Source organism: Dryobates pubescens, chromosome Z, assembly GCF_014839835.1.
Source record: "Dryobates pubescens isolate bDryPub1 chromosome Z, bDryPub1.pri, whole genome shotgun sequence".
NCBI classification, from domain to species: domain Eukaryota; kingdom Metazoa; phylum Chordata; class Aves; order Piciformes; family Picidae; genus Dryobates; species Dryobates pubescens.
Window position 1 is genome coordinate 117,422,088 of NC_071657.1, and position 15,082 is coordinate 117,437,169.

At 42.2% G+C, this 15,082-nt stretch overlaps 1 protein-coding gene across 1 annotated transcript in view; it reads left to right on the forward strand.

Moving 5' to 3' along the window:
* MKLN1 (muskelin 1) overlaps positions 1-15,082 on the forward strand; it is a 116,166-nt gene that overhangs the window by 42,954 nt on the left and 58,130 nt on the right. Inside the window, exons 7-8 of the mRNA XM_054178606.1 lie at positions 4,182-4,259; positions 5,499-5,564. Of these exons, the coding sequence (XP_054034581.1) occupies positions 4,182-4,259; positions 5,499-5,564 (144 nt within the window). The remainder of the gene's footprint in view (positions 1-4,181; positions 4,260-5,498; positions 5,565-15,082) is intronic.

Genomic DNA, 15,082 nt, shown 5'->3' on the forward strand with positions numbered 1-15,082 from the left:
TTCCTTTTACATCAAGTGGTAATTTATTTTGCTACTTTGCAGTCAGGGACTAGACCAAAGTTCCCTCTTCAAACTGTAGCAAGCCTATATATTGAAGGAAGAAAAATCTGTTTAGTATTCCTACAGAGAGTATGTGAAGTGCTAACGACTTAGTTGAACTGTTTTGCAGCTACTGTAGACACAGAAAGCTGCTTGAAATGGACTGAAGATCTGCTAGTTTCATATTAGTATTCTGGGGGCTGAGGTGTTCCTTCTGGCAGTTCTCGTGTCAGGATGTGATATGTGTTTATCTGTTGACAAGTCAGCCCTGTATGGCAAACAAGAAGTTGTGATGCACAGCTTGCAGGCTGCAGTGTCTCCCGAAACTCAGTGGGCAGAGCAAGAGTTGCATTCCCCTGCGAGTTCTAGACAGATACATGTATCTTAATTTAAACAGCAAATACATTGGGATTTATTTCTGAGAAAGAATGGATGCTGGCTTGCTGCTCTGTACTCTTGGTATACGTGAAGAGGAGAGACTTACTAGGCATCCGAAGACTGTGATAAGTAGATAGAATTGTTCAGATACAGGCTGGTGGATGATACTGTTAGGAACGGCTCTGAGGAGAACAACTTGGGGGTGCTAGTGTATGAAAAGCTGGACGTGAGATGACAACACGCTCTTGTAGTCAAGAATCCAACTGTGTCTTGGGCTGATGCCCACCAGCATGGGCAGCAGGTGGAGGGAGAGGGGTTCTGCCCCTCTGCTTCACTCTGCTGAGGCCCCTACCTGCCACTGCAGTCCAGCTTTGGAGTCTTCAGCACAGGAAAGACATAGACCTGTTGGAGGAGGTCCAGAGGGGGCAGGAACCCCTCTACTGTGAAGACAGACTGAGAGACTTGCGGTTCAGCCTGGAGAAGAGAAGGTTCCAGGGAGAATGCCTTGCAGCCTTTCGATACTTCAAGGGGCCTGTAAGAAAGATGGGGACAGTTGGGGGTTTGGTGGTGGTATTGATTGTTGTGGGGTTGGGTTTTTTTGTTCATTTCGGTTTTGTCTAGCAGGGCCTGTTGTAACAGGACAAGGAATGATAGTTTTCAAGTAGAAGAGGGGAGTTTCAGACTAGGTCTAAGGAAGAACTACTGTTTTTATGATGAGGGTGGTGGTTTCCCAGAGATGGTGGTAGGTGCCCTGTCCCTGGAAACATTCTGTATGAGGTTGGACAGCTCTGAGCAGCCTGATCTAGTTGAGGATGTGCCTGCTCACTATAGGCAAATTGGACTGGGTAACTTTCAAAGGACCCTTCAATGATTCTGTGACAAGACAAAATCATCAAGTCCAGTCATTAATCCAGCACTACCAGGTTGCCCCTAAACCATGCTCCACAGTACCATCTTTTAAATACTGGCAAGAATGGGAACTCTGCTTCCCTGGGCAGCTTATTCAATGTTTGATGACTCTTGTGGTTGTTGGTAGACTTTGGCTTAGAAAAAACATGTTTTGTAGATATTTGAAAGCCTACCTTGTTTTATTTTTGTGAAGAAATAGCAGGAGAATATGCAGCTTTGAGGCTGGAAGAAAATTTTGCATTTCCTTTTTGCTTCCACATCTTAAGGAAACTGCTGACTAACGGCTGGATTTTATCTGGTGTCATCTTTGTTTTCTGCTTCAGGTTTTCTTCAGCAGGATTTTTTCTTTTTAACTCCAGAAACCCTAGTCTGTTCAGGCGTGGATTTATTTTGTTTTGTTTTTCTTTCTTTTCTTTTATTTTTAATTTGGATTAAGAAAGATCTTGAAAAACCAAACCCCATCACCCAGAAGCTATGGGCTAAATACTGCTCTGAAGCTTTTCCAGTGAAGGGAGTAGATTCTAGTGATCCTGTCTAGAGATGTCTGTTGTCTAAAGACAGTGCAGCTTTTAAATGCACCTTCATACAACTTTTTCTTTTTTCTGATTGGCTTCATCAAGTTAAATATTATTGTTGTCAATGTTTGTCCTAATCCTTTCTAGGTGACCTGTGATTTGGCTGACAAAATAAAAGCTTTGGTTATCAGAGAGGTAGAACTTACTGAGCTTTAACCATGGTGAACTTGACGTTGTTACATCCAAAATGCGTCACAACTTGCTGGAAAGGGCTTGAAAATAGTACAAAATAAAAGTACTGCTTTTGGCCATGATTTGAGAGAGTAAACATGGACATTGAAGTGAGAGGCCTTGGGAGTGAAGGAAAAATTTCCTCTAAAAACTTCCACTTAACACTTTTTTTGTTCTACAAGAGCCTTGAAATTTGTTTTAAACTACTACTTCACTGGGAACAGCTGACAAACCTGGGCAGGCCTAGATCCGATTTCTGCTCTCTTGCAGTAGCTTTGGAGACCATTTTGTCAGCAGGGCTCTCCTGGTAAGGAGCATAAGGAGTGTGGTAGAACAGACCTGGGATCAGATGCAGAATCTGTCTAGAAATCCTCTTTTTTTTTTTTTTTTTTTATCCCTGGTGGTGTCAGACAGGTGGTGATTCAGCTTCCAAAACAAGCTGCTGCTGGTTTGCAGTGCAAGTAGAATGAATGTGGAACTGCTCCCAGCAGAAAGAAACATTTCTGGGAAGCAAGCTGGACTGTTTCCAAACCAGTGTCCCATGGAAGACAAGAAGCATTATTAAAAGAGGCTGAAGGCACAGTAGGGGAGAAGTGTCATATCTTGACAAGTGCTGCCTGTGGGTGTTGAGCATGGGAGAGAGGTTAAATCACCCTTTCAGATCGTATGTGGTGTAACTCATCCTCTTGAGCTATTCATGTCCAATTAGCTATTGGCTGTCATGGGCATAAATACAGTTTTGCGTTCTGTCTTGAAGACCAAACGCTCTAATGATAACCAAAAGGCTGGATTTCTGTCTAGGTTTGTGGCTAAATAAAAAATAATCCTGCCTGAGTCAGTATGGGATTTCTGTTGGAAGTTGGCTTTTCTGAATCAGAACTCTCAAAATCACAAGCATAAAACCTCTCTCATCTTGTCCCAACATCATAAATGCTGAAGAAGTGGGAGTTAGGAACCCTACTCTTAAAACCAAAATAAACCACTTTTCTACATGAGCTGAGCAAACTTTTGGCTTTCCTCAATTACCTAATGCTGGAGTGAGCTGATGTTTTTGGCTCTAAGACAGGTGGAAGCAAAGTCTGCACTGCTTTCACAAAGTATTTAATTTGAAAAACCTGCAGGCCTGAGTTTATGGAAGTTGAAAGCAATTTTATATTTTAAGACCAAATTCATCACCTTTCAGGAACTCTTGAATGCCCTTATTTTCCTATTATGTGGTCTCTAAATAGACAGTATTCACCTTGTCCCAGGCCCATAAAGATGTTGAAGGAGACTGCAGCATATCTGCTATGAGGAAAGGCTGAAACCTGGGCCTGCTTAGCCTGGAGAAGCCTGAGAGGTGATCTTGTGCTACTCAAGCAAGGGAGTTGGGCTAGATGGTCTCCAGAAGATCCCTTCCAACTTGCACCATTCAGTGATAACATGTAATGAAAATTAGAAACTGACCTCTCGGCATTGAAGAGGTAGAATACGGTAAATATATGGAGGAAGAGAGGAAGGCACAAAGGGAGCTTGGATGAAGTGTGCTGGAGTTAATGCTCCCTACAGAACTGCTGCAGTTGGCATATCTGGTCAGTGACCTAACGCGCCTTCTGTTTCTCTTCTTGCTTAACTCTCTGTGGAGAATGTAAACTATTATTTTGTTTGTCACCCAGTGTTTGGTTGTCCCATATCATAGCATTTAAAAACAATCATATTTCTTCGGTTTTCTTAGGTGAAGCTCCAGAAATGCTGCCTGACCTAGTTTAAACTTAACATGCGCTGAAATGGTTGAATTCTACATGGACTGGAAACTTTCCTCTTGCTTAAATAAGGAGGAGGGATTCTATTCTTAATTATATGCAGCAGACTGAGGATTTATAGATGGTTGGCATGACCTGGCAGGCAGACAGGGTAATTCCTGATTGATCTAGTAATGAGTATTCTTTTTATTTTAGTGCTTACACATTTGGCTCATTAACAAGTTTAACAAACTGACATATAGAAAGAATTTTATTTAAAATGAAGTCTTTAGAGTAGTGTGCTGGATTGAGTTAGGCTGAGTTAAAAGTGATTTTGGTATACTAGAAGCAAGTGGATGTTTTATGCAGCAAAATGTTTGTTTTGCAGATGGCTTATTCAATCAGTATATCAGTCAACAAGAATACAAACCGCGCTGGGGGCAGATCATCCCCAAGAGCACCAAAGGTAAGGACATTTCCTAAGATACAAATCGTGTACTGCCAGTTCCCTCTTGTTCTTTTGAGGCTATTGAGCAAGAAGGTGATGCAAGAAAGGCTCCTCTAGGACTGTTGTTCTAGGGAATGGTTTCATCTATGAAAAATTTGCATTTGTCTGCAGTCAGTGAAATGCAGCCTAGTTTCTGGTTGAGTAAGGAGCAGTATCTGAAGCTTCAAGGGTTGCTAATCAGTTTGGAAACCAATCTCAATTTAAGTTAAGCATGAGAGCAGTTACTCGTATGACTGGAGTTAATGCAGGGAGTCAACTTCAATCTACAGCAAAGAGTGGCAAATAAATACATTCAACAGGGAGTATTTTGAGATGCAACTTCTGAAGTCTTGGTCTGTCACACAGCAAATGTAAACTGCATAGTCTTTTTCCATTGCTTTCCGCCTTGAGAAGAAACTCATAGCAGCAGCCTTGTCTGCAGAGTACAAAAATCACTGTCATACAGCAAATGCAGGATTCAAGGTGACAGTTGCCAAACGTGGAGCACTGTATCCAAACCTCTTGGGAAGAGTTTGTTTCTGAAAACAAGCAGATTTCTCTTCCAGCAGAATGCAGGTTATCTTTCTAGTGTTGCTTCCCATAGATGACACCTGTCTTGAATACTTAAGAAGTGGTTGGAAAGCCGCTTTAATTGGACAGCTGGAATTCTCTTTTATGTGAGAATAATTGGTGCAAAGCTGGCTATGCCACATCTATACCATTACCTCCTTGCCCCCATTCCATGGGTACATCGCCCTGTCATTTGAATATCTACTTAATCTTCAGGCAGCTCTCAGTCAACCTTTTCCTCCCCTTCTGTCTCTCCACATCTGTGTCCTCACCACTGAAGAGCTGCACTGCAAAGATAGTGCATGTATGTCTTATGTGGGTTTTGTTGTGTGGTGGTGTTTCGTTTTTTTTTGTGTGTGTATGTGTGGGCCTACCTGATCAAGAAACTCTTGAGCTCTTTTCCAAGGTTTTTGGAATTGCACCGGAGTCCTGCATTCTCTCTGCCTGTACTGTCAGTCACCAGGTAGTTCAGTCTAAAACTCTGTACAGTTTTGTAATGCACAAAAGATGCTGCCTGCCAAAAGCGTTGTGCCAATGTTTTAAGTATGGTGACTTAGTAAGTTGCTTCTGTGTAGTTATTAGGATGTAACATTCTTTAGTTTAAAAAATCTTGTAAATGGGAACCTCTCCTTTCCCTCTCTTTTAAAGGTGATGGAGAAGACAGCCGACCAGGGATGAGAGGGGGCCATCAGATGGTCATAGATGTTCAGACAGGTGAGTAGTTGCTAAATTTCTTAACTAATTCTATTACTGGATCAGAAGTTTTCCAGATCTTAGTCACCAACCTTGTATGTGGTTAAACGTCATTTAGATGTGGTGCTTGGCGATATGGTTTAGGGGTGAACTTTGCAGAGTGGCGTTGGTGGTTGGAGTTGATGATCCCAAAGGTCTTTTACAACCTGAATTATTCTGTGATTCAGATAAATATGGTGTTTTTCTTCAGAGACTGTCTTAACTTCAGGTTTTGAGGATAAGAATTAACTTTCTAATATTTGGATCAAATACTCTGCTTTCTCTGGATCTCTATTCCAACTGACTTTCCCAACTCCCTTTTTCCCAATGAGTTCTCTGTTACACCTTAGTCACCTTAACTAAAGAAACAACAATAATTCTTAATTTTTTGTCCCTCTTACCTTCCTTTGAGCAGAAGCTTGAACAAGAGAAGTCAGAAAAGATAATTTCCCTTATCTGCTGCATACTGTGCTCTTTGGAATAGGGCTGGAGCAGACCAGATGTGTTGAAACATTCCTTGTGTTTTGTTTGGAGTGGCTTCTAATTCCCACAGTGTGAAAGAAACTCATGTTAAATATAATTTGATAGACATTTTTTACTAAAACCTTTTCTTACAGCAGTTACAAGAATGCATTATTCAGCTTCTTTCTAAGAAAGAGAAAGAAAAGGAGGATAGGAAGGTGTAAATAACAGTTCTGGTGGTTGTTTTTCTTCACGTTCTGTAGCTTTGCCTTTTGTTTAATCAGATTTGTGTGCTGTGTCATTCCTTACTGAAACAAGGAGTCCATCTTCCTGCATCTTTGCAAGGTGCATGATACGTATGAGTGAAAGGAGCATTCTTAGGAAAAGAGAAACAGGATCATGGTGTGAGCAGCAGAGAGGAATATAGGCTGGCATTGCAGGACTTGGCAAAAAATTGCTATGGCAGTATCTGTTGTGGTCATACGGACAGGGACTGGGGCATGTGACAGGATAGTACCTTCAGGAGTAATTTGCTAAGTCATAGTGAACAAGCAAAAAGCAGCAGTAGCTGCAGTCTTTGGCTTTTGCTCAGGGTGTAGTTCCTGCTTTAGAGGAGGCACTCGAATTATTTAGTTTATGAAAGCAGATTTATTTATTTATTTAGGTGGGATTGGTTTGAGCTTCATTAGAATAAAGTGCTGCTGGAGGCAGGCTGGTGTGTGCCCACAAAAGAGGCTGGGAACGCTCCCTAGTGGCCTTGGTGAATAAGTAGACAGGGACTGTCTCAGAAGCACACCAGAGAGACATGAGACATGAGAAGTTGGTAACTTGGAACTGATAGTCCTTTAGACCTCCTAAAAATAATATGTTCTTGGTAATGTGAGTCTTCATTTCCATTGCTGTTGGTTTCTTTAAGCTTAGTATCCTTGTCTGAAGGTTTCTACTTCAATGAGGCAGTAAAAATTGACACCTTTTTTACTTACACAAAACTGGCTGTGGAGCACCTCCAGAGGTAGAGTCACAGTTGGGGAGAACTGGATTCTCCCTCCATCATGCAAATCCTTTCTTGATGCAGCTCTGTCCAGGGGTGAGATATCTTCAGGAAGTTTCAGAGAGATTATTTATTCTTAGTTTTACTTCCAGGCCCACTGAGGCTGGTAGAAGCCCAAATGTTTGTGAGACCATCACTTTTGCCATGTAAGTTGGCTCATGACAAGACCAGGGGAGGTTCTTGGTGCTGTTTCTCTTCAGACATCAGCAGCAGCTGGTTTTGAGGTTTTTTTCCTTTTGAATATAGGTAAAGTTTAATGAGACTGTGGGAATTTTGCCAGTTGTGTCAGGATGTATTTTACTGGCTGGAGCTGTGAAGCTCTCTGGCTAACCTTGGGCAAATCTAGTGTTAATGGAAAAAGGAGCAGTGGCAGAATCTTTCCTTTAAAGACATCCTCCTTTCCTTTCCCACACATTTGTTGAGTTGTTTTATGAGGAGGTCTTTCACAGGTGAAGAAAAACAAGCTCACTTTGCACTCCTCATTAAAGGGCTATGGTCCTTTACAAAAATAACTGTTTTCTTCAACTTTAATGTTTCAGAAATCAAATAAAACACTAAAATAATACATTTAAGTAATAACCAGTTATTAAACTGCTAATTGTTTAGTCAGTAATAGGTTTTGCAATAGTTCTGAGCCTGCTGGATGCAAGTGTTGGTGTTGGGATAGAGGACAGAGGCTGGCAAGCAGTTGAGCTACATCTGAAGTTATTGACAGTGCGTGGAGTCACTGAGACTCTGTTTATGCTTGGAGTTGCAGGTAGAAGATAGTTTAGCTTAATCTAAACTGCCTTTTAGCATGTTTTATCTTCCAATTAAGGTAGGCAGAAAGCAATTAAAAGAGCAGTTCTGGCATCTCCAGTAACTTGTGCCGTAGCTTTTTTCCATCTGGTGTTCATGCTCTTAATATCTACTGCAGCTGTCTTAGAATAAACGCAGTGTTCTCTATGCTTTTGAGAACTCTTAAAGCAGTTTAAAATGGAAGTATAGGAGTTTGTGGGTGAAGAACGGAGAATGCAGCCTGATACATTCCTGCACAAAAAAAATGCACTTGGGAGTTGCTGTGTCTGACAATGGCTTCTATGCTTTTAGTTGTGATAACACTCAGACTGGAATGACTCTGGGTGGCAGAATTGGGAAGCTGTTTTTTGGTATGTACATGCAGAAACATCTACGAAGAGACATTGCCAGTTACAGCTCGAAGCCATTGTTTTGTACTTTAAAGCCTTAGACTTCAAATGAAAAAAAAAAAAAAAAAAAAAAGAAGCCACTTTCCAGTACCTAAAGATGATCTACAGGAAAGCTGGAGAAGGGCTTTTTGCATGGCTATGCAGTGATAAGGGATAATGGCTTTAAACTGAAAGAGGGTAGATACTAGTGTAGGTATTAGGAAGTTCTTCACCATGAGGGTGAATAGATTGCCTGGAGATGTTGTGGAACACTTCCCTGAAGTGTTCAAGGCCACGCTGGATGCAGGCTGAGCCACCTGGTCAAATGGAATGTGTCCCTGCCTTTGGCAATGGGGTTGGAACTAGATATCTCTAAGGTTCCTTCCAACCCAAATTGTTCTATGATTCTGTGGTAGATGATGCCCTCTCAGGCTTTCTTATAATGCAGATATAGCATGCATTTCAAAATGCCAGTGCTTATACTGGAGGAAAATGAGACTGGGTAATTTTTAAGGAATAAAATTGGCACTTTGAAGGAACATGTCTACTATTTTCTAAATTTGGTTTCTAATTCCATAGTTAAGGTGGAATTGATCTCTGCTCTTAGAGGGCAGAGAGACTTATGTGAATGGTGGCATAGTCTATAAAGCCATGTAGTTTTGTTTTGGAAGCAGAATTATAGACTATATAGAAATAATTCTGTTAAAGAAGTAATAAATCGTTTTGTATATTCTGTTTAAACATTTGTCTTTTATTTCATTCAGATAAAGCCTTCTGAAGTTTTCTGACAAGCCTGGTTTAAGGAATAATAGCTAAGCAACCCAAGATACTACTATTCTTTTTTGCTCTGCATTTCTCTTCAGCAAGTGAAACTTTTTTGAAAGAATATGTTAGTGCAATGGTCTTGACTGGTACTGCTGTTCACTCACCAAAGTGAAACTGCACTGTAATTTTGGTTGTATGTTATTTTGCTTTTGATAGGAAGGAATTCTGCTTGCTTCATTCTGTTAGGTAAGCAGGGAGAAATCTGTAGGTTGGGAGCCATGAGAGTGGGCACAGTGTGCCCATAGTACATGTGAGGGGCAGCACAGTGGGAGTGCTGAGGCTCGTTCAGAAGCAGCATGGAAAGGTGAAAAGATGAAGTGAGAGCAACAGACATGAAGGAGGATGCTGTTTTGCCTGAGGAAAACACTGCTATCCATAAGATATTTAAAGACAGGACTTGTGTACAAGATGAAGAGATCTCTGAAGCAAAACACAGATGGCTTCTAAGCTCTGAAAAACAAACAGCTGTTGAATCCTGGAGGTTACTCAGCTTCATGGCGCTTTAACATTTGAGAAGGCGGCTGTACCAGCCTACCCAGACCAGCCCCAGCTTACATCCAGCCACCATCTACACTGAACTGTGATTCACAAACTGAGTGGTGTGATACTTTAAGAAAATTTAAGGTCTGGCTTTATGGTTTTTCTTCAAGTGCTCCTTAGAAAGTGGAAAATGCTGCTTGCAGATAACTAAGTCTGTAGTTACTACGTAGGGAAATGATGTCCCTTCCTAGAAGGCTTTTGAGATATCTTACATCTAATTTTTTTTTTTTACTTTTGAGATGAATCCTCTTTAGTTCTGAGGACACTGATTCTCAGATATATTCTCAGCAAGTCTGGGGTGGTAACAGATTGGGAGAGCAACGGCTGATGACCTAGTGAATGAGTCAAAGGAATCCTGATGAGATGACATTGAGAGGTTCATCCAAGACAAATCCCTGACCCTGGGATGTTACAGCTGTGTGCAGTGGTGTAGTCTGGGAAAGGATTGCACAGAAAAGTGATTTGCGAAGTGGTAGACAGCTAAATGTCAGGAATGTTAAACATGGTCTAGTCTGTTCAGTCTTCTACCAAGTGGCTGTCGGGATAGAATAGAATCATAAATCATAGAACATTTTGTGTTAGGAGAGACCTTTAAAGATGTCCCGTGGACAGGGTCATCTTTGACTCGATCAGGTTGATCAGAGCCCTGTCTGACCTGATCTTTGTTTCCAGTGACTGGAAATCTACCACCTCTCTGGGCAACCTGGGCCAGTGTTTCACCATCATCATTGTTCCTTAGATCTAGTCTAAACCTCCTTGCTTTTAGTTCAAAACTGTCACCCCTTGTCCTGTTGCAACAAGCCTTGCTCAAAAGTCTGTCCTCATCTTTCTTATACGTCCCCTTTAATTACTGGATGGTTGCAGTAAGGTTTCCCCAGAGCCTTCTCTTCTTCAGGCTGAGCAACCACATCTCTCTCAGCCTGTCTTCGGAGCAGAGGGGTTCCAGCCCTCTGATCATTTTTGTGGCATTCTCTGGACCCACTCCAACATGTCCATGTTCTTCTTGTATTGATGATTCTAGAGCTGGATCCAGCACTGCAGGTGGGCTCTCAGCAGAGTGGAGTAAAATCACCTCCCTTGACCTGCTGACCATGCTGCTTTGGATGCAGCCCAGGATACAGTTGACTGTCTTGGCTGGGAGCACATACTATCTACTCATGTCCAACTTCCGCTATGGTGGCTTAGGTCCATAATTTTTTCATGTTCTGTGGAGAGCTCTTCCAGCAGAGACATGGCTATGAACCAGCAGTGTGCCCAGGTGGCCAAGACAACCACTAGCATCCTGGCCTTGACCAGGAATAGTGTGTCAGGCATTACTAGGGAAGTGATTGTTCCCTGGTACTCAGCACTGCTGAGGCCACACCTTGGTTAGTGGGTTCAGTTTTAGGTTTCTCACTCCAAGAAGGACAGTGAGGTGCTGGACCGTACCCAAAGAGGGGCTGTAAAGCTTGGTGAAGGGTCTGGAGCACAAGTTGTATGAGGAGCAGTTGAGGGAACTGGGATTGTTTAGCCAAAGAAAAGGAGGCTGAGAGGAGACCACCTTGCTCTCTGCAAATACTTGAAAGGAGGTTTTAGCGAGGTGAGAGTTGGTCTCTTCTCCCACGTAAGAAGTGATAGGATGAGAAGAAAGGACCTCAAGTTTTGCCAGGAGAGGTTTAGGTTGGACATAGGGAAAAATGTCTTCACTGAAAGGATTATCCCTGAAACAGGCTGCCCAGGGAAGTGGTGGAGTCACCATCCCTGGGGACATTTAAAAGATGTGTAGATGTGTCCAGAGAAGGGCAACAAGGCTGGGGAGAGGCCTCGAGCACAAGCCCTGTGAGGAGAGGCTGATGGAGCTGGCGTTGCTTAGCCTGGAGAAGAGAAGGCTCAGAGGAGACTTTATTGCTGTCTACAACTACCTGAAGTGAGATTGTAACCAGGAGGGGGTTGGTCTCTTCTCCCAGGCAACCAGCACCAGAACAAGAGGACAGAGTCTCAAGCTGCACCAGGGGAAGTTTAGGCTGGAGGTGAGGAGAAAGTTCTTCACTGAGAGAGTCGTTAGCCATTGGAATGGGCTGCCTGGGGAGGTGGTGGAGTCACCATCCCTGGAGGTGTTCAAGAGGGGACTGGATGTGGCACTTGTTGCCATGGTCTAATGGTCATGAGGTCATGGGTGGCAGGTTGAACTTGATGATCTTTGAGGTCTCTTCCAACCTTATTGATTCTATGATTCGGTGTTGAGGGGCGTGGTTTAGCAACAGACTCAGAAGTGTTGGATTATTGGCTGGATTTGATCTTAAAGGTCTTTTCCAACCAAAACCATTCTGTGATTCTTTGGAAATAACATTTGACCGGAGTGGTAAGTTAAATATGTCACCAAGATTGGAATAGGTTCATCTGCCCTGGTAAAATTAGGGGTGCTCAGGCATACTGAGGATCTTTGATCAGCCTGGTGTTAACGATTTCCCACTTCATGCCCTAATGGGACAAGGATATTCTGCTGTACCAGAATCCCACCAAAGGTTTCTCCACAACAGAGAGGATGGAGTTAACAAAAGTAAGAAAAACTGACCTGGAGAAACATACATGAACCTAGACTGAAATTGCCACAGGACTTTTTATATTTAACAGGGATCGGAGAAAGCTGCTTTGCATTTCCTTCTGAAAAAATACAGCTTAAGGAGAGGCTGACAGGAAATATGTTAATTCTGGGGAACGTATGTCCTCTAATAATTTAAGGAATGCTCTGGTGCCTTCTAGTTTTCCAGAGCACTAGGGAAGAGAACAACTCAGGCATTGCAGAAACATTTTTGACTGAGCAAGCAGTTCAGGAATATTCAGAGAACATATTTAATTCAAAGTATTGAATTTATATTCAAAAATAAATGTAGAGGAGATAAGGTTAAGATGCTGGAGGAGAAATTTGACTTCCTAAATGTAGCTGGTAAAAGCTTTGGCTAAATATAACTACTTGCACATTTTTCTTGTTGCCTTGCAGGTGGGTTTGAAAATTCTGCTGCTCTGTCCCCCTGAAGCAGAACAGAAGTTTGCTTTAATAAAGCAGCATCAGTATTGCTGTGTTACATACTGCTTGGGTACAAAGGAAGAATCCTTCCCTTGCCAGAGCAAGATGCCCTGCTTACATCCTGAGTTCCCTAGTACCACTGAACCAGAAATTGTTCTATTGATGCGAGACTGCTGTGCTCCCCTCACACCTCTCCACTCCTCCTGTCTAGAAGTTCGTGGTCTCTTCCCTGTGCTTCCTCTCCACTGAGTGTTTGCTGATACAAGTGGTGGCAATGCCTGGGAGTTATGGGCATGTATTCTGGGTCTGTCCCTGTTGGATCTCCATGCAGGCTGGAAAAATAACCTTTCTTGTAAAATCTGAACTGATAAATCGAGCAGGTGGTGTGAATCTATTTGGGGAAGAGAACGAAACAGAACACTCCAGATCACCAAACATCTAATTTGTCCTTATACCACAGGAGACTAATTGCAGACTTTAGAACTAGTATGGAAAAAAAACCCAACCAAACCAACCACATTTTCTTGACAAAACCAGCAACAGATGTAATTAGAAAACAAGAGAAATCATGGAATGGCTTGAGTTGGAAGAGACCTTAAAGATCATCTAGTTCCAAGCCCCCTGTCATGGGCAGAGACACCTCCCACTGGATCAGGTTGCCCAAAACCTCATCCAGCCTGGTCATAAATTCTTCCAGGGATGAGGATGTCCACAGCTTCTCTGGACAACCCATTCCAGTGTCTCACTGCCCTCACAGTAAAGAACTTCTTTGAAATGTGTGATCTAAATTTGCCCCGTTCTAGTTCAAAATCATTGGCCCTAGTCCTGTCACCACATGCTCTTACTAAATGGAAAAATACATAAACATATAAAATCCTCCTTTATAGGAAGCTTCTGTACCTTAAAAATATGCATATAGTTCTGTAATAGGACTAGAAATGGGTTGTTCTGAGTCTAGACAGTGATGGAGCCCTTCTTTTCATCCAAGCTACAGTTTTACATCAGGATGAAGAATGTTTGGCACGCTGGTCCTGTATGCTTGTGTAATTATGGTTGCTCTCGGAGCCCAGGGATGCTCAGTTTGCACTGGCTGTAGGACTGCACTCCTCTCTCACTGCTTACACGCCGCTTAATTCTGTCAGCTTGATTTAGGTAGCTTCCAAAATCTGAGTTTTCATCGGATTCATTCAGGTTTGCTATTAAATTTCATCGGGCACAACAAAGCTTTTCCAGGCAGGCATGACGTTTTGGCAAGGCCCCAATAGGATATTTAGTTGGTGCCAAATCTTTTATTTTTCTCGGCTATCAATGAAGCTGTTGTGGTGATGTGGGTTTTGTGAGCTGTGAGAATTTATGCGCACAAAGGGACCTGCTCTTTGCAGGGAACACTGGGAGCCCTGAGTCCAGGAGGAAGGGTAATTAAAGTTACTGAACCAGGGTAACCTTTCCATGGTGATGACCACTATCCTGATGGTAGGTAAGGGTCAAGGACTATTCCCATTTTATAATCGTGTTTCTAACTTTGCTCTTTAATTGGCGTTGGATTAAAAATTGGCCATTACCTCCATAACAGGACCGGTGCGTAAAGTTTTCAAAGCTCTGCAAGTCTGTAGTGGTTTGTTCTTCTTGGACTTGGCTTTGTGTTGTGTTTTAACAGTTTAAAAATGAAGTATTTTTAGCATTTGAGACCAGATAGCAATGTTTCTATAATGGGAGCAGCTTAGTTATCTCTCCCTGTCAGAACAGAGACTTCTTCCTTAAATGCCTTCCTTGCTCAGAGGCCACATCAAGTTTTATCAGTGAGTCTGAGAAGCCATTGAACTTTCTGTGCATGGAGTAATTGTGGCTTTAAGGTGAAGATAGGCCTGAAACACTGACTTAAATCTGTAACTCTTCTACTTATTTGCTTCTGTGCCACCAGTTCAGTTACTTTATGCAAGGCATTTCTCTTGAATAGGATTTCATGGTGGAAATAAATTTGCTTTCTAAAGTATGGACTAGACAGAGAAGCTTTGCTGCTGCTATCTCAGAAGGCTTTGTAATCTATAGATCTTGTACCAGCCAGCATACAAGCTGAGATGTCATTGACGGACTAAAATGTGCAGTATTCAAGATGCTAAATATTGTTCATTTGTCTGTCTTGAATTTCAATCAGAAGGCTGTGGATTTGATTGCCTCTTATGTAAATGTAGAAATAGAAGATGACTCCTTGAGAACTGGCTGCCTGTCAATCCTAAAAACTTCCCTTCCTAAACCAAATTGTATTTCCTTGCCTTGGTGACCGGTTCCTTTCAAAGAGGGAGCAGTGCTTTAAATAAGAACTGGTTTAAATTTCTCTTCTGATTCTCTGTTTGTCATAGAATTGTAGAATAGTTCAGATTTGAAGGGACCACCAAAGGTCATCTAGTCCGGCCTCCCTAAAGTATGCAGGGAGATCCTCCACTAGAAC